Below are 19,328 nucleotides of genomic sequence, written 5' to 3' on the forward strand. Positions count from 1 at the left end.
AGATCCAAATCTCAAATCTCGCCCACATTTTCAGTTCTCTTGCTCAAACTGTCTGAACCTCCCTCAGCCTCGGCTCGGCGGCGATCAATGGGGTTTCCAGCTGTGGACGGTCAAGATAAGCCGATCAAGTTCTTGATCTACGGCCGTACCGGCTGGATTGGCGGCCTTCTCGGTAAGATCTGTAAAGAGCAAGGAATCAACTTCGAGTACGGTTCCGGCCGCCTCGAGGACCGCGCCTCGATCGAAGCCGATATTGGCGCCGTTAAGCCGACTCATGTATTGAACGCCGCCGGCGTTACAGGCCGTCCCAACGTCGATTGGTGTGAGTCGCATAAGGTCGAGACCATCCGTACTAACGTCGTCGGGACCTTGAACCTCGCCGACATTACTCGGGAGCGAGGACTTCTTCTTCTCAACTACGCCACTGGATGTATATTCGAGTACGATTCTGCTCACCCGCTCGGGTCCGGTATCGGATTCAAGGAGGAGGATAAGCCTAACTTCATCGGATCCTTCTACTCCAATACCAAGGCCATGGTGAGCATTGTTACCTATCAAATTTTGATTATTTTTTGCTTTAATTTACTATTGAATTATAGTCATGTATTAGATCTTGGATTGTTCTTTTGGATCTATGCCATTATCTCAAATTTTGGATTAAATCTGTGCTTTTTAATTGTTCTGTGCTTGATTTCATGATTCAAGTTCATTTAGTTGACTAAGATTGAATCTGTTAAAGTTGGTGTGAAGAGAGTAAGAGTGTAGTTGACTTTAAAAGGTCAAAGATCAAAGGTCAAAGGGTGTGTTTGGTAAATTTTGGGATGTTCTCTGTTTTGAGTGAGTGGTTAGGCACATGGTTTGCCCCCAACATGGTTCGAGGGGTTCGATTCCTCGCAGGCGCTTACTTAGTAATATGATGCTAGAGTTGCAAAGATTCTAGAGTTGAGTGGATGTACTAGTACTTTTTGCGTTTTATTATTCATGAGTGCCTAAAAGATCTAACTTTACCCAGCTAAGGCTAGCTCTTGGGTGAGTGTGTGGTCCGAACCCGAGCTGGTACTAAAAGCGGGAACGAACTGTTTCTTAAAGAGGGTCTAACTTTAATTTTTGATCTGTGAAGCTGGATTTAAGTTCCAATTGTTAACTTAGCTTGAATCTGTTAAGCTGGTCTTTAGTGATTCAGGCTGATGTTAATGTTGTTTTGGAGAGTATGTTGAGTTTTAAAGGTCAAGGTTGCTACTATTCTTCCTTCTCTGCTCTTCCCCCTGTTTTCATTAGGTGAACAACAGGGTTTTGGGGTTGTGTTTTTGGTATTGAACTTAGAGATGCTGTATACTTTGAGTAATTTTATATGCTTTTTTGAACTGGGTCTAAAGTTATTGACCTTGGGCACTTTCTGGTGAATGCGAAGGTTGAGGAACTGCTCAAGAACTATGAAAATGTCTGCATTTTGCGTGTAAGAATGCCCATCTCATCAGATTTATCAAACCCTCGCAACTTCATTACAAAGATCTCTCGATACGAGAAGGTTGTCAACATCCCCAACTCCATGACGATCTTGGATGAACTACTACCCATTTCGGTTGAGATGGCAAAGAGAAATCTCACCGGAATATGGAACTTCACAAACCCTGGAGTGGTCAGCCACAATGAGGTCTTGGAGTTGTACCGCAATTACATTGACCCAACCTACACATGGAAAAACTTTGATCTTGAAGAGCAGGCTAAGGTGATCGTTGCCCCAAGGAGCAACAACGAGCTTGACACCACAAAATTGAGCAAAGAATTCCCTGAAATGTTGTCCATCAAGGAATCCCTCATCAAGTATGTATTCAAGCCCAACCAGAAGACTGGCAAGGCTTGAAAACCTTTGTGTAGGTTTGAACTTTTCGTGTTTCTCTTATTGCTATTTATTTGATTCAGTTCAAAGTGGTCATTATGATTTCTCCGCTATAATACCACCACCTATCTTTCCCTTAAGGCAAGTACAAGTAGTAAGTACGCTGTATTTGTATTTGAATGTCTTATAATTAATCAAACGAATGAAAAAACAGCTAGTGGGAACTTGAAAATCTTTCATCAATTTTAAATTATGTAAGGTGTGGTGGTGGTGGTGGTGGTGGTGGTGGTGGTGGTGTTGTACGGGAATTTCATACTATTGTTGTGATCTTAGACTTGGGCATTTTATTAATTGGCTTGGCTTGTGTACTTGACTCTTGGTAATCGGCCTTTTCCTAAGCCAGACAGATCAATACATGATCGCCTTTTTGGTTAATAAAATATATTTTGATTGATGGACACTTTTTAAGTTTCTCTTTTCGAGCAGTATTGGTGTTGGTATATTATGTATGATTGTACATGTTCAAACTTTCCAAACTGACAGATGTCCTAGTACAAAGACTATGTATGGGCAGTTACATTAGTAGATCTAACCTAAAACAATTTCTAAACAAGCGAAAGTACTGCTAAGGCGCATAACGGGTTCCATGGCGGAAGCAACCAACAATACATGAATAATTGATAACGAGCTTTTATCCAAATTAAGTTAATTTAACTGAATTTTTAACACTTGTTATCAAGCTTCTATTGACATATTATATATGTAATTAGCATATTTTTTCATAAACTATATTAGCTTATTGGTATCACACTTTTATGCAAAGAATTAAGAATCTCCCTTCCCTAAGTTATAGAGAGAGAGAGAGAGATCATATTTTGTGTTCTTGAAAAGCATTAACAAGAAAATTTTAGGGTTGATGTTCAATTTTCATGGATTTTCATCAAGCCATAAAAAAAAATTAGTTTCTAAAGGACATCATTTGGTAGTAATATAAGAGTTTTGGATGTAGTCCTCTTTTGGGTTGGTTCGTTGCATACTTTAAGCAATATGCAACATCATTAATTGTGCAATAATGCACCAACAATAACTTATGTTTCTTTGCTCTTAGTAATTTGTGTTTTTTTACGTTAAGTTTGATTTATATAATTGAATTAGAAAGTGTTTTAATGACTGTGTTAAGGTTTTGTTTATGGATTCATTTTGGAATTTTTTTACGAGTTTGTTCTATAGATTTTATTTTGTTATTATAGTGAACTTCTAGAGAGAATGGATGAAGATGATGAAGTTTAATCTTTTAGTAAATTAAGTTTACTTTTTTTTTTAAATGTCTTTCTTTTGTTTTAATTATGTTAAAATTTATATTCGAAAGTTCTAACTAAATAGGTTTTTTATTTAATGAATCATTTTCAAAATATTTTCGTTTAATAAAATAGGTTTAAAATTTTAATGAATCATTTTGTTTTTTTTTTAAATTCAATTTGTTTAGATTTGCGATTATTTTTACATTGAATTTTTATTTTTGTTTAAATTTTCTATTTTAAAATCAATTTAAATAAAAAAAATTAAAAAATTATGTTGGAGTTTTATCAACCTTGGATATTCTTTTCATAAAAAAATATATATATATATTAAAGTTAATGTGTTAATTATGCCATTGCCGCCATTATCCCATAAATATGTTAGGCAGCACGTACAACTCGATTATATTAGTAATATGAGTAATTAATCACAATATACTGCGAAAGCAAAGATCTATATTATTACAATCCATGAAATTATGTGACATCATCGAGTTTTTACTTTTTATTTGAGTCTTTAAGCATGGAAAGTAAGACCCTAGCTACGTCCGAAGAATCCATTTTTGTTATGCGAGAAAGAAGAACCTACGAAACCAGGTTTCCGGTTAGGCCCACCGCCGCCGTACCGAGCGGAAGCAATACCAGGAATATAGTTGTATACCACAAGCGGGCTCCTCACCTCGTGGGACCCATCTCTCCACAATATCGCACCCGACATGATCGGCTGTTGTGTTATCCCCGAACCGGTCACCTTCACCGTGAAACTAACCTTGTCTCCGATGGCGGCGAACGACAGCACAGGTGGGTCCACTGAAACGACGATGTTTGGAGATGGAAAGTAGACGAGGAGGGAGTAGGTTGAGTTAGGGGATCCGACGTTGGTGACTGTTCTGGTGAAAACGGCGTTGACGTTCTCAGAGTCTTCCACGGCGACGGAGAACGTGGGGTAGTTGAGATCCCACGCCCGTCCCGGTGTTGTGGTGGCACAGGCGCTGCTGTTGTCTCCTGTGATGATCCTTAAGGTGGTGGTATTGTAGCCTTGCTTGCAGAGAAAATCTGTGTAGTCTGAGGGTGAAATGTCGTAGATCAGACCCGGGTTGAGTGCTTGGTCTGGGTTGATTTGACCCGACCCGTATGCGAATTCGAGATCTTCGTGCTTCCTTGGATCTATGATTGTTGCTGTAAAAAAGGAACCCAGAGTGATGAGATACGTGTAAACGACAATAATATTGTAATACGACAACAATAATTTAAAACGGCAACACAGTGAAAAAACGACAATAAAATGTAAAAACGAATAATAATAATAATAAACGACAACATATCTAAAACGACAATATCAGTATAAACGACGGTAACGTTAACAGACGACATAAAAAAAAAGAAGCATAGAAGACAGAACTGCAAAAGCAACAACAAAAATCAGGAATGAATTAATGCCCAAATATTTATTATCAGTCAAACTGAGACACGACAGACCCCAAAAAAGCAAGTAGTAATTTAAAAAAAAAAATTACTAAAACATACCTAAAATTCGTACTACCAAATAAAACAACTGTTAAAATTGGAACAGACGTGAAAATCTAAATACCCATGAACGAATATCGGTTTAAAGTGATCACTAATAAAAAAAATTATATTTAGTGCATGATACATAAACCTACAATGTATCGTAATTTTTATGTATCGCTAAAAAAATTTGCAATTTAGATTTTATTTACTAAAGTATAGTTTATGGTGTAAATAAATATTTCTTTAGCCAAATAAATTTTGCGTTATTATATATGGATCGATAATCATATTTTAAAATTATATATATAAAAAAAAATTACATTATTTAATTTAGATATTAACTTATATTTTGAGTGATATAATATTTTTTTTTTAAAAAAGAATCATTTGCCTATTTTCAGAAATTTCTGATTAATAATTGAATGATCAGGCCAGTACATTAAAATTTACATTACGTATACAAAATTCAAACATATTCGTCCTTTAATTAGTGTAGAAAATCCAATGATGATATATATATATATAGAGAGAGAGAGAGAGAGTACCTGTAGTCATAAGGGCAGACTTGATGGCAGCAGGAGACCAATCTGGATGAGCAGCCTTGACATAGGCAGCAGTGCCACTAACATGAGGGCATGACATCGAAGTGCCCGATATTACATTATACCCAACACTCCTTCGATCCCTATCAGAATCTGTTGGTGATGCCACCGGCGACCATGCCGCGACAATGTCCACACCGGGGGCAGTAAGATCAGGCTACAAAACGGTAACACAAATAATTCTATTATTATTATTATTATAAGTAGTACACTGGATGCGCGCATGCATGAGCATCATCATCATCATCAGTCATCACCTTGAGAATGTCTGCGGTGATAGGGTTGGGTCCTCTGGAGGAAAATGAGACAACCGAAGGTGCCATTGCGTCATCCCAAGTCTCTCCATACTCGATGGTTGCGATGGGGCTCTCTGCTGTCTTGATGTAGTCGAGAACCCTCTGCCCATCTTCGACTGTGAGCAGTGTAGAGGCCAAAGGGAAATTGAAGGCAACATCAGTGGTGACGTAATCAGCCATGATGGTTGCAACCCCATCGGCAACTAGAACTCCGAAACCATCCAAGGCTGCTTCGCAGAAAACAATTTTGCCTGCTGTTTTGAGAGAATTGAGTGTGCCTGGATAACAGTACCTTGAAATGTCTTGGTTCACCCCAGCCGAGTAGTTTGCAGCATCTCCTCCCCATATCAACGGGTATGTCGTCCGGTTTAGAGTGAAAGTATTGATTGTCACACCCTTTTTCATATCACAATATATACAATGCATGCATCGTCGTTAATTAATTTATATAATCAATGATATGGGTGGCCAACTAAATTTAATTAAAAATATATATAAATATAAGAATCTCTATATAATCTTTACTGTGAGTGATATATAATGTACTGAAAGTAAAAAAGCAAACAAAACAAGCCATATGACTATATATATATATATAATGTAAAAAAAACAAAAATCATGTGTATATACGTGTATATTTGTAATTTTTTCCTCGACAAATATAAGTATATATATGGTAATACGATGAGTAGCATAGTACAGTACTATATATATTAATATTATAGGAAGAGATGAAAGCTACTCACATAAAAAACTTGCCCATCGCCGAGAACGGCTTTGGCGACAAATTTTCGGTCAATGGTGGAGGCAGCGACAGTGGTCAACCAAGGTGCATAATTGGAAACGGACAAGGGATCTGGTCCAGAGTTTCCAGCAGAAGCCGAAGTCAGTATGCCACGCTTCATGGCATGAAAAGAGCCAATGGCAATGGGGTCCTTCAAGTAAGGGATGGGCCCATCGCCGCCGAGGGAGATCGATATGATGTCCACGCCGTCTGATATTGCGTCGTCGAATCCTGCTAGGATATCTGCGAAGGAGCACTGTCCACTTCCCCAGCACACCTTGTACACCGCGATCCTCGAGCTGGGTACTCCTCCTCTTGCCGTTCCACCCGCAAGCCCGTAGAAGCTCGTGTCCGGAACTTCTCGGCCGCCGGCGGTGGAGGCCGTGTGGCTTCCGTGGCCGATGGAGTCTCTTGGGGATTTGAAGTCGGTTGGCCCGTATGATCCTTCTGCGTTGTAGTACCGAGCTCCGATGATTTTGCTGTACGTATTACGTTGTCCAATTTTATTAGATTATTATTTGATTAATTACATAATTTTTCACTATTGTAATTTTGTCTGTAATCTAAATATTATGAGCAAAATAAATTATTATTTTTTATCAACAAGTCGAGCATATTTTTAATACATAATATTTATTAATTGGTCATTACCAAAAAAAAAAATTACTCCATTATTATTGAATCGAATTACCTTAATAATTTATTTCTGGCCACTTTTAAATGAGATTTTGCGAATCTAAATATAGGTGCTAATTTATCTCTGGCCACTTTTAATGACATTCTGGGTTCTAAAATTATGTATGATTTGTCTACAATTAGCTCTCATTAATTCATTCCAACTCTTTCAAAATATGCACAAAAAATTATATAAAGCTTGATTCTAGCTAGGCATAAATCAAACTAATAAGCTATACAAAGATTATACAACATCCTTTAATTACCAAAAATTCATTGTTTGGATTACAACCCTTGTTATTAAGATTAATATAAATCAGCTTGACCATGCCAAAGTTTTAATTATTAAATATTAGCTTCAATTAAAAATATATACATTAATTAATTAAAATATTTCTTTCACCTCGGCAGCCACTCTCGTTTCTATGCGGGTCCAACCCTAGTACTAGTACTATATAAAACTATATCATATAATACAATATAATATAATACTATACAATATGTGACCGGATAATATAGAAAGTATTAAACATATATGTCTCCCAATAAATAAAAAAATTAAATCTCATTTGCACTTTTAATGTCTTACAATTTTAGTAATTAATAAAAAAATTCAATGTCTCCCCACAGAAGACATTTAAAATCCCTCTTAATTTTTAATGTCTTATACCATTAATGTAAGACATAGAGAGTTCAAAATTGTTGTAGTGGTATAAATTATTATATAATTCAAGGAATATAACTTAATTATTGTTATACTTAATTAGGTGAGGAAGAGAGCTTACTTATTGCAAGTAAAGTTACCCTCTCCTTGGCAAGTACCCTTCCATCGAGAAGGTGGTGAGCTTAACTTGACATCGTTAAAGCTATCAGATTCTGGCCACACTCCTGCAAAACCACACACCAATTAAATAAAGGGGTTTAGTGCAAAATGATATTTAATGGTGAATGAAAGTAAGTAAATGACTATATTTTTAATTTTGTAGTAAAATAGTCTAACTATCTTTTTAATATTACATATTGTCAAATATACCATTTAGCAAATTACAATTTTATTATAAATATTTTAATATTATGATATATGTATATTAGTTTTGTTTAATTAGTTTTTATTTTAAAGTTATTTTGATTTTTTTTTGTTTTTTATGGGTTGTTGAATGATATATCATACCACAAAATGCATATACTGAGTTGAAAAATAATATACCAACAAAACTTACAAAATTATTACTAAAAAATATAAATATTATATGGTAACAAAATTATATATTACCATTAAAATGTATATATCATGATAAAAAATTATATTCTACCATTACATATAATAAGATAGAAACTAAATATCATAAAAAAATGATATACCATACCACAAAAAATATATACACTAGTTGCAAAATAATATACCAACAACCCATAAAAAACTTAAAAAAATCAATATAACTTTAAAATAAAAACTAATTAAACAAAAGTAATATACATATATTACTATATTAAAGCTTTATGCTCCTAAATAATTAAAAAATGATAAAGAAAAATGCAATTTAGGTAATCAACAATGTAAAATTGTTATTTCTCTAAAAAAATTAAAATGAGGACATTAGCTTCTTGATGTCATTGTTTTTTGTCATTTACTATAATTTCTCTTAAATATATATATATATTAAAAAAATACATTAAATTTGAATACATTGTCATTTATATACTAGGTGTAAGTAATGTGCAATGTACATTTGCTTAGTATTATTTAAAAAATTATTAAATATATTTATTAAGTTTTTATGATTTTAAATAAATAAACAATATTATATATATTTATAAGAATATCATAAACATATTAAAATAAAAATTAAATCTAAACATTGTTTATGGTTTTTTTTTTTAAAAAAATGTGATAAAATTTTAAATCATAAACTACACTATTTAATGTATAAAACATTCACGACATTATTCAAAACACACATTTATGATTGAAGAATAAGTTTGTTTATTCTTTATAGAAGATAATTATTAAATATTATTATAATAAGAGTTTTTTTTCAGCTACAATCCTCATTCTTTACACTTTGTAATACTTAAGTTACAAAAGTTAACTTTGTATCAGTTAGGTCCCCAACATTTTCAATTTGTATCATTTAGGTCCCTAACTGCTATTTTTATTACTTTTTTATTTTAAAATACAAAATAAATGGTGAATCATTATTAAAATATTTGGATATTTAATTTATGACAATAACAAAGATAACACGAGAAAAAAATATTTACATGACATTTTTAATAGTACATAATATTTTTTTAAATTAAATTAATATTTCATTTAAAAATATTATTACCTACATTGTTGTTTTATAATTAATACTAATAACTATATTATCAATCTTTATTATGTATATGATGGTTTATTTCATACTTTTTTAAAACTTAATAGTGTATATAAAGTTATTTATGTGCACATATATATATGATTTGTTATAAGTTGCATTATAAAAAAAATTACAAAATAAAAATAAATATGTAAATGATAAATATTGATAATCTTGTTATTAATATTAAAAATATATAGGTAAGAATGTTTTTTAATGAAAAGTTAATCTAATTTGTAAAACTATTAAATATTTTTTAAAATATCATGAAAATATATTTTTTTTCAATGTTATGTTTGGTATTGTAAAAAATTAAGTGATCGCAATTTTTTTTAAGATTGATTTACTTTTTTTTTATATAATTTATTTATGTATTTTGAAAGAAAAAATAAATAAAAATAGTATTTATAGACTTAAATGATACGATTTAAAATAGTTGGAGACCTAACTCATACAAAATCAACTTTCGGAATCTAAGTATTACAAAGTATGAAGACTGAGGACTGCACAGCTGAAAAAAAAATCATTATAATAATGATATTTTATAATATTTGAATTTATATTATTATAATTACTAAATATTTACTCTAGCAAAATTTTATAAAAATTAGAATAATATATTACATGTTATATATATTATAATAATATTTATAACATTTGAATTTATATTAATATAATTATTATATATTTAGTCTTGTAACATATATTATTATAATTAATAAATATATATTTTAATTTGTTTTAAAAGTATATTTTCTTTAAAATATTTTGTTAAAATTAAAGAAAAAAATAGTTAAAATCAAAAAAGTTTATTATCTATACACTTTTTATATAGAAGAGATACAAAAGAAAGTTTGACACGTAAACAATTGAAATTTATGGATGGTTAATTTGGTGATTAAAATTTAAATATATATATATATAATTACCAGAGTCTAGGAAGCCAATAATTACATCTCCTTCTTGAGATTGTGAGATTTTGCCTTTGGAAAGACTTAGGAAGTCCCATGACCTTGTCGTATGTAGCTTGAATTTATGGTTTGGGATCACTGAGATTACGCCTTCCATGCCTGCAGTGATTAATTAAACAACTTTTAAGAAGAATTAATATTAATTAATAAATAAAACATAATTAATAATAAGAATTAAAAGACTTAATTCTACCATTTGTTTAAGAAGCTCACTAACCTAACTTTTATTTAGTACAAGCAGATCAACTTTGTGTCTAGAGTCGACATGATTGAAATGTCTCATCAAATTTAGAAATATGTCATATTTTTTACTATATTTTAACAAAAATGCTATCATTTCCTTAACAATTAGAAAAATATCATTTTTTGTCTTAATTTTCTAATTTATCTCAGTACTGACCTTCGAATCTTGCAACCTCTTCATCTGATAATTTTGCAGCAAAACCGTTCATGCTCTTTCCATAGCTATATATTAATGAGTCTTTGGCTCTTGAGGGACTGCAATATTTGCCAAAAATCAATTACACTATTATAAATTATGAATATGTGATAGGTTGAATGGACACAATTTTTTACACTAATTAAATTTTACATTATTTTTACACCATTAGATGAAGTTCAATTCAATGGTCAATATTAAAATATATTAATAACAATGAAAAATCCCATATATATGTATGTGTATAAATGGTACATCTATATGTATTAATATAAAAAAAATGTCATAAATAAAAAATATTTTTATATATAAAAATAAACAAATATGCATATTTTTATTTCCTGCCAATTAAATTCAGCCTTGTGATATATATGTTAACGTTTATAATTTTTATTTTTAAAAATAAAAAAAAAATTTAAAATATAAGGCTACCAAACGCACCTAAATTAAAAACATATAACAAACATATGAATGATAAGAAACAAGATGAATGCACGTTTTGATTTTTGCTATTAACTTGATGATGTCATATGTTTTTAAAAAAAAAAATTAGTTTGTTACTTGTTTATCTTTTAGAATCATATAATGATCATAAAAATGTTTTTGTTTCTATTTTTCTTTATCTTAAATTCGTTTAATTTGTTGCCATATATAAACCTTGCTATACATGTTACTTTTTCCATAACTATCTTTCTTATTTATTGCTTGCTTAGCTTTAGTATTGTTATGCTATAATCTTGGCCATTGATTCTTTTTCATCTAATGGTGTATTATTAATGTAAAAATTGGTGTAAAAAAATTGTATCTATTGAAGCTATCCCTATTAATATATATATATATATATTGAATGTTATATGGTATTAATGTAAGCTAAACATAATTCCCGAAGTGAAAAAATGTGTTCCAATTAATTATTCCATTTTGACAATATATTCCATAAGATCGATATTTGATTTGATGAAATTAAGACCATCCGAATATAACATAAAATTAAAATATAGGATTAATTTTAATATAGGATTAAAATATGGAAATGGTATAATTGAAGAAGTAATATTGAAATAAATAGTCTTACCTTCCAAGCACAGATGTGAGCATGGAATGGTGTGTGGATGCAGCAGAAAAATCTCCCTGAGGCCGTTCTCCCATGTACACTACGTGCACCTTTTTATTTTTCCACACAATATATTAAAGCATAATTATATATAAAATAGATTTTTACAACAAATTAATTAATATTAAATACCCAATTATATTTTCGAATATTATTTATGCCAATTTTATTTTGTAAACTGATCATTTAAAAAAAAAACACAACAAAATCAATTTTTTCTCCATATTTTGTTGACATTACACAGAAGAGTATATTTTGTAAAAAAAATGTATATTTTTATCCATTATTCCAAAATCATATGTATTTGTATATATATATATATAGTTTAAATATAAATTATATTATTACCTTCCTCTGATCAGCAGCATAGCAATTCAGGAAAAAAGAAGCCACCAATAATAATAATGGATATAAAAGAAAAGCTTGCATTGTCTTCACCAATTTTATCGATTGATCAGTTCATTAATTCTACAATTCCGAAAGATAAAAAAAGAGGTATTTATACAAAAATATACTAATGTGGAATTTTTTTAATTAGCTAATTAATTAATTTATATTTGTTTAATTAGGTTATTAGCTGGTGTATATGCCAAGCATTATATGTATATTATCTTATTATATGGTTTAACTATATCATATGTGGTTTTGATAGATATCGTCGCCAAACATAACATATTAATGTAAAAAAAAAAAAACAACTTGTAAAATGGTCTAATGTAAATAATAAATTTAAGTACACACATTGGGAATTGCTACTATAAACTATGTATTATATTATTAATTTGTAACATTAGAGCCAGCTGATCATGCATGGTATATATATGGCACAGCTATAACAATGTCTGAAAGGAGAACATTTTCCATTATTTAACTATGTATTATGTATATATACTTCTATATGATCCAATAATAATATTGTTCACGTCGTCAGTTTAACTTTGTTTTACCCTCTCCTCTCTCTCTCGATAAATATACATATATATAAATATATGTATATTTATATACAAGGTCGATACCCCACATAATATATTTATATTATCAGTAATAAAGTGTTGAAGCATTTTATGTCGATCAGATAATGACTGATACCATCAGGCCTTCAATTTTTCAATTTCGTGGACGATTTTTCTGCTTATTTTGCTCAATATGTTCCTTAATTGGTGGTCATGAAAACAAGTTACTAAATCAGTAATTAATATATATATAACCCTAAACCCTAAACCCTATGTATATATAGGGATGGAGGTTTTTTTAATGGGCCTGGACTCACATTTAATGGGACGGGGATTCCATGCCTAAACGGGGGAACGGGGCTAGGACGGATGCCATTTTTTAATTTCGGATGGGGGTGGGGATGGGAATAGTACTACCCGTCCCAACGAGGCCCCATTTAATTTTTTATTTATTATACATATGTTTTTTATGTGATTTTGTAGCATATTAGTATTTTTTGAAAAAAAAAATTATTTTATTTTTGACATATTCAATATACTAAGTGATTAAAATAGTATAATATATATTAATTTTAGGTAAATTACCTTTATTTATTTTATTTTTAAATAAATGGGTACTCGCGAGAATCCTTCGCCTTACCTCCGTCGGGAAATATATGGGGACGGGGATTAAAATGGTAAACGAGAATGGGGTGAGTGGAGCAACCCCGGCCAATTACCGGCCCCATTTCCATCCATATATATCTATATTTCTCAACAAAAAATATATATATTAAGATACAACAATTTTGATACATTCACATTATATCTTATCAATTTTGACTAGGGATGAAAAAATTTCCAATAGAAAACGACTAGAACGGGGAGCATTTTTCATTCTCGATATGAGAATGGGAAGACGCTCCCTGTTCTTTTCCAATATTTTTTATTCATAAAAATAAACAAACGAAAACATATAATATAAGAAAGAGACGAGAGATGAGTGAAAAACTAATAAAAAAAATACATATGTAGCTAGATGTAGTTAATGAATAGTAGATATGTAAAATACATATGCATTTTACCTCATCTGATTCATGGTTGTTTTTGGATAATTTTAGACTGTTCTTACCTATTTTAGCTAATTCGTTATTTTACCTAGTCTACTATGAGTGCTCTTAGAGTACTTTAAAGGGATGAGGTAAACTAGCTAATTTTTTAAAATATAAAGAAAAATTGTAAAAATAAGCTTCTAATGGGTGAGTTAAATTTGAGTTATTTTACACATTTTTTATCTTAATGATATTCCACATGTAGAGACAACTATTCATTGAATTAAAATTATTTTATTATTTTTTTTCTTTTTCTTTCTATATTAATTAAATTTTATTTCTCTATCTCTGTTTAGTATTTTAATGAATAAAAAAATAATATTTAAATGATATAGAGAAATTGATGTATGGTGTAATATAAATATTTGATTTAAAATAAAAATAAAAATAAAGATTTAAGTGATGTATTTAAAAAAAAAATAGAACATTCATTGAAAGTACTTTTATTGGAACCTCATTTTGTAGTTTTTTCCTCAATATTTTAAAAAATGAATGAGTTTATCTCATATATATATATATATATATATTTATATTAGTATTATGTGTTATAGTATTGTTCTTTTCAAATTTGGGCATTTCCTCCCTGCTACAACCATTAGTATATTCTTCAATTTTTTTAACAGTTATATATCCAAAGAAATCCGTAACTTTTTTATAAATAATTTTCTTTTAAAAATAAAATTTAGAACGTAGCTCTGAATTTAAACTTTTTAACAAGTAGTAGATTTATCCTGCAAATAACATTGACCAAAACTATATGAACGAAAATAAATAAGTAGCAAAATAGGAATTTTACAAACACTGCCAAGCAATGAAACTTATTTAAAAAAAAAAAACAATTAATAACATCCACAAATATTATTTTCTTTTAATAAAAAAAGCAATACTTCATTAACTTAAAATGTCTTCTACCAAGAGAAACATCAAACTAGAGGAAACATCACTCATTCTAATAATACGGTGAGACAAGTTATACAAGCAACCTTGTTTACTAGGGGTGAGCACGATGTGGTTTGGGTGGTTTGAACACTTTTTAATACACCACGCCACAAATGCGGTTTAGTAACTAGAATACACCATGCGATGTGATTTGGTTGCACCAAACCGACCAAACCAAACCATTTTTTGCGGTGTGGTTTGGGCGGTTTTCTACGGTTTGTGTTAAAAAATATGCCATAACAAAATTTAAATTTTAAAAAAAAATACTAAATCCTTAGTTCATAACAAATCCTTAATAAGTTCTAAACAACATCACAAGTTATCAATTAAGTTCAGTGAAACACAAAAAAAATATACAAGTCTCTCATATTGGGTAACTATAGAAAATGGTATATATGTAAAGTTTATTTTTTTTAATATATTTGTAAGTATGCGGTGCGGTGCGGTGCAAACCAAAATTTCACACCGCCAAACCGCGCACTGCACCGCACCGCGCGGTTTAGCTAAAATACAAACCATACCGAACCATTACACTTTTGACACCACGGTTTGCGGTGTAGTATGGTGCGGTGCGGTCGGTCACCGCGGTTTGTCGGTTTAGATGCTCACCCTTATTGTTTACACACTATTTCACAAAAAATACATCAACATTACACAAACTGTATAACAACTTTTTGCTGTCATTGATTATTAAGCCAAAAGCAGATATCATAGTCATTGAATTTCGAATAGCTTGGACAACATTCAAACAATCCTCCACCACCAATGACTACTAAGATTTTCCCTTAATCCAACTTAGAGCTTCTTTCAAACCTAACGCCTCAGCTTCACCCTACCAGCCTTCAAGCAAGTTATAGCTTCAATGAGTTTCCCCTCAATATCTCTCCCTACACAACCAAAATACCAAATTTTCCTTTAGGAACAAAAATAGTTGTATCATCTCAGAACTTGGTAAATCCCAGTGCTCACTTCCATCACCTTGTCACCAGTTGCTTAGTGATTGATGACTCTGTAACTTGAGATTGAGCAAATAACCATTGATCAAGTAAAAAATTAGATGATATCACTACCTCTTTAATAAGTCATGAACTAAAATATTGATGGTAAAACTGTGAAAAATAATTTCTCAGTACATTTGGTTTTTGGCCTAAAAACTGTACATTTAATTATTATTTTTTATAAAAGAAAGAGTACAGATATGAGCTATTATATCAATAGTCAAGGCTAAATTAAAAAATGTACATTCTCCAAGCACATATATTATCGATAATTATAATGGTAGAGCAATATTAGAAAATAAGTTGTGTTTGGTAAAATTTTTGTTTTTGAATTTTTTAAACACAAAAATGGAAATATTATTTTTATTTTTTATTTTTATTTTTAAAAAATAAAAATATGTTTGATAACTATTTTTGTTTTTTGTTTTTAAAAATAAAAAATAATAAATGCGTTTGATAACTTTTATTTTTATGTTTTGTTAAGCAATATAAAATGAGGTGGTGATTTGAAGAGAAGAAAAAAAAACTAAAAGTTGAAAACAATTTAAAAAAAATTTGAAAGTGAAAATTTTCTATTTTCAAAATTTAATAAATTTTGTTTAAAATTTAAAAAAATAAAAATAGAGTTACCAAACGCTATTTTATGTTTAATTGTCAAAATTTTAATTAATTAAATAAAAAACAATTTTTTTAATGGTTACCAAACAGCACCAATATTATCTTACTAATTAATTAATAATTGCCCCCACTAAATCGACCTTGTAATTTTATACATTAATTCTTACAATCTCAAAGTTTTTTTTTCTAGTGTTTTAAAACCTTAGACAATTAATTGCAAAAATCCAAAAAGAAAAATCAAATAATTTCTTACAAAGCATTAAAAATCTCAAAGATACTTCTCAAAAATTTCTAAACCTAAAACTATTTTTTCTCCTCACATTTTACCATGGTCCCATATGCACTGGATAGGTCCTCCTTGTCGGTATCTTTATTCCACGTGCAAGAATGTGAACCATTTCTGTCAAGGCCCACAATCTTTTTCCTATATCTGGTATGGCCCACAATTCCATGGATTAACTAGATCTATACTCAATTTTATTTTCTACTTAATCATTTATATCACAACTTTTTCTTGATTATTTTTATCACTTTTCTACTAAACCACACCATTTTTTTATGACCAATGATAGATGCACTCCTAATATGCACACTCAAAAATGCACGCCCAAATTACATATCATAATATGTAAGAAATCACAACCGTGGATATTTTTAAGTAGGGTTCATATTATATTTAATTGTATAGTTGAAATTACTTAGAAATTATAGTGTGTAATTTGAGTGTGCAAATTAAAAGTGCATCTATTAATACTCTTTTTATATATAATTATTATAGAAAAATATCTCTATATATGATAGAGAAACGGTCAAAAAATAGTAGTAATATTGTAGTTTTAATGGTTCTTCCTAAAATGTTCTTTGACTAACTAAGGCAGGAAAAAAAATGGAAAAATACCAAGAAAAGAGGGGGTGGGCCCATTGATGATGTGACATGGGCCCAAAGATTAGCCCCGTGCTACAGCTGTCCACAGAAAAAGCCTACTATAGAAATGGTAGTCTATGAAACCCTACGGCCCACCAAAATTAAATATAGATTAATTCCAATAAATAAAGAGGTACAAAATAAAAAACTTCAACAAATGGGGCCCAACCACGTGAATAGTGGGGTAAATTTAGATATTTGTTTGAACTTTTTGCATTAATATCATTTGCAATAAGAAAATAATTACCAAAGCAACAGATTTTTTTGCTAAACTTCAAGAATCAAAGCTATTTTCTTCTTAATAATCCCATTTAAGAATTTACTAATATAGTATTTGGTAATTCTTGCTTACAATAACTAGCTTTAGTTGGCAACCAATTTTTTTTCACTTGAATATAAATTGTCTAATGGTTTTAAGTATATTACCGAATAAATTAAATGAAAAAAGAAAGAAAGAAAGAAAGTCTTATGACCTGTTTGACATAGATTTCAAAAGCTCTTCAGGGCTTAAAATTGTTTTTGAGAGTGTTTGAATAAACTTTTTCAAAAGTTCAAAGGTTCTTTTTGAAAAAATAAATATCTGGTTGCTTATTTAGGAAGCTCTTTTAAAAATAAGGAAAAAAAAATTATTTAAGTTTTGAAGAAATTTTATATTTTCTATTTATTCATATTCCAATAATATATTTCTCATTTTATCTTTATTAAAATTAATCAAAACAACAGAGTATATTAAAAAAAATTAATATTTAAAAGGTTCTTTTAAATTATGATATCCATACAGTAACCAATTTTCTTTTGACTTTTATTTTTTTACAATAAAAACTATGACAGACTAGTCCTTAATAATCTATTTTGAAGAAATTAATGCTAAAAAGCATCACAAGTAGAGGACACCATACTACTATAGTTGTGAAATTTATACAAAATTTTATTATTGTTTAACATTCTTGTATTGATCAACACCACCCTCCTAGTGTGCCATTAAAAAATGTTGTTTTAAATTGAAATCTAAATTAAATGGTAACCATATTGTAGTGTTTTAAGTGGTACCATAATGACTATTACTAGTCTTACCGTTAAAAATCAAAACTACGAAAAAGTCAACCAAAACTTAAATCATATCCATTTTTCATCAGCACCCAAAATTTATTTGGGGAATATTATGAATATTCTCGAATAAAAAAATTAATTTTTTTTAGAAAATAAATAACTTCCATCTTCCACACTGAAAATAATTTTGTATGGAGCACTAAAGCGCTTAGAGGCCACCGTAGCAAATAAGACATTGGGGCCCACTAAAAAATTTGGTGGTTTGGTGCATGAAGAGGTGGAGCCCATTTATATCATCTTCTTTTCTATTCCTCCTCCTCTCCTCATCTTGATCAGACCAACTAAGATAGCCACCTAAAATAGAGAATGGTGCATAATTGGACCCACAAAAACCAAATTCCAATCCACAATCGAAGTTTAAAGGCCCAACATAGTTGGGCCCTGGACCCATACACAACACAATGGGCCCCACTCCGTCTTGTTGCACGCGCACGGCTTCTCCATCCCGCTTTCCGCTCCAACCCCACCATTGACAGCTTCAACAGTGGGCCCCCACACTCCACGGGGATCACATTTAGAAATTGCCGAAATTTCCAGCCTCGCGTTCAGGGAGCGTGGGAAACACGTAGGTGATGACAGAAGGAAGTGAGTAACACCGGTTGGGCTAAGGAGCGTGAATAAGAAGTGGCTATAGAATAATACACTTCCCCATTTGGGCTGGTTGACCCACCAATTCGGAGGTGGACCGGACCACCTTCCCTACAACCCGAAACCGGCCCCCACCACCTCAACGAACTCCGCCTACTCGGACTAGTCCACACGTGTGAAACTTTTCTTTACTCACGTGTATGAATGGCTATGCT

The 19,328-nt window shown here is 30.6% G+C and overlaps 2 protein-coding genes across 2 annotated transcripts; one reads left to right on the forward strand and one right to left on the reverse strand.

Annotated features, from left to right (window-relative positions):
- On the forward strand, positions 1-2,300 carry LOC133778309 (bifunctional dTDP-4-dehydrorhamnose 3,5-epimerase/dTDP-4-dehydrorhamnose reductase). Its single transcript, XM_062218194.1, has 2 exons — positions 1-537; positions 1,412-2,300. Exons 1-2 carry the CDS (start codon positions 88-90, stop codon positions 1,862-1,864), a joined length of 903 nt encoding a protein of 300 aa, XP_062074178.1. The 5' UTR covers positions 1-87; the 3' UTR covers positions 1,865-2,300.
- Positions 2,301-3,437: 1,137 nt separating this feature from the next.
- LOC133780033 (cucumisin-like) lies at positions 3,438-11,926 on the reverse strand. The gene is made up of 7 exons (XM_062219917.1): positions 11,853-11,926; positions 10,739-10,836; positions 7,812-7,895; positions 6,295-6,836; positions 5,510-5,944; positions 5,196-5,409; positions 3,438-4,317 (listed from the first exon to the last, which is right to left on the reverse strand). The coding sequence occupies exons 1-7, from the start codon at positions 11,924-11,926 to the stop codon at positions 3,677-3,679; spliced, it is 2,088 nt and encodes a 695-aa protein (XP_062075901.1). The 3' UTR covers positions 3,438-3,676.
- Positions 11,927-19,328: the final 7,402 nt, after the last annotated feature.

This window comes from Humulus lupulus, chromosome 5 (assembly GCF_963169125.1).
Source record: "Humulus lupulus chromosome 5, drHumLupu1.1, whole genome shotgun sequence".
Classification (NCBI taxonomy): domain Eukaryota; kingdom Viridiplantae; phylum Streptophyta; class Magnoliopsida; order Rosales; family Cannabaceae; genus Humulus; species Humulus lupulus.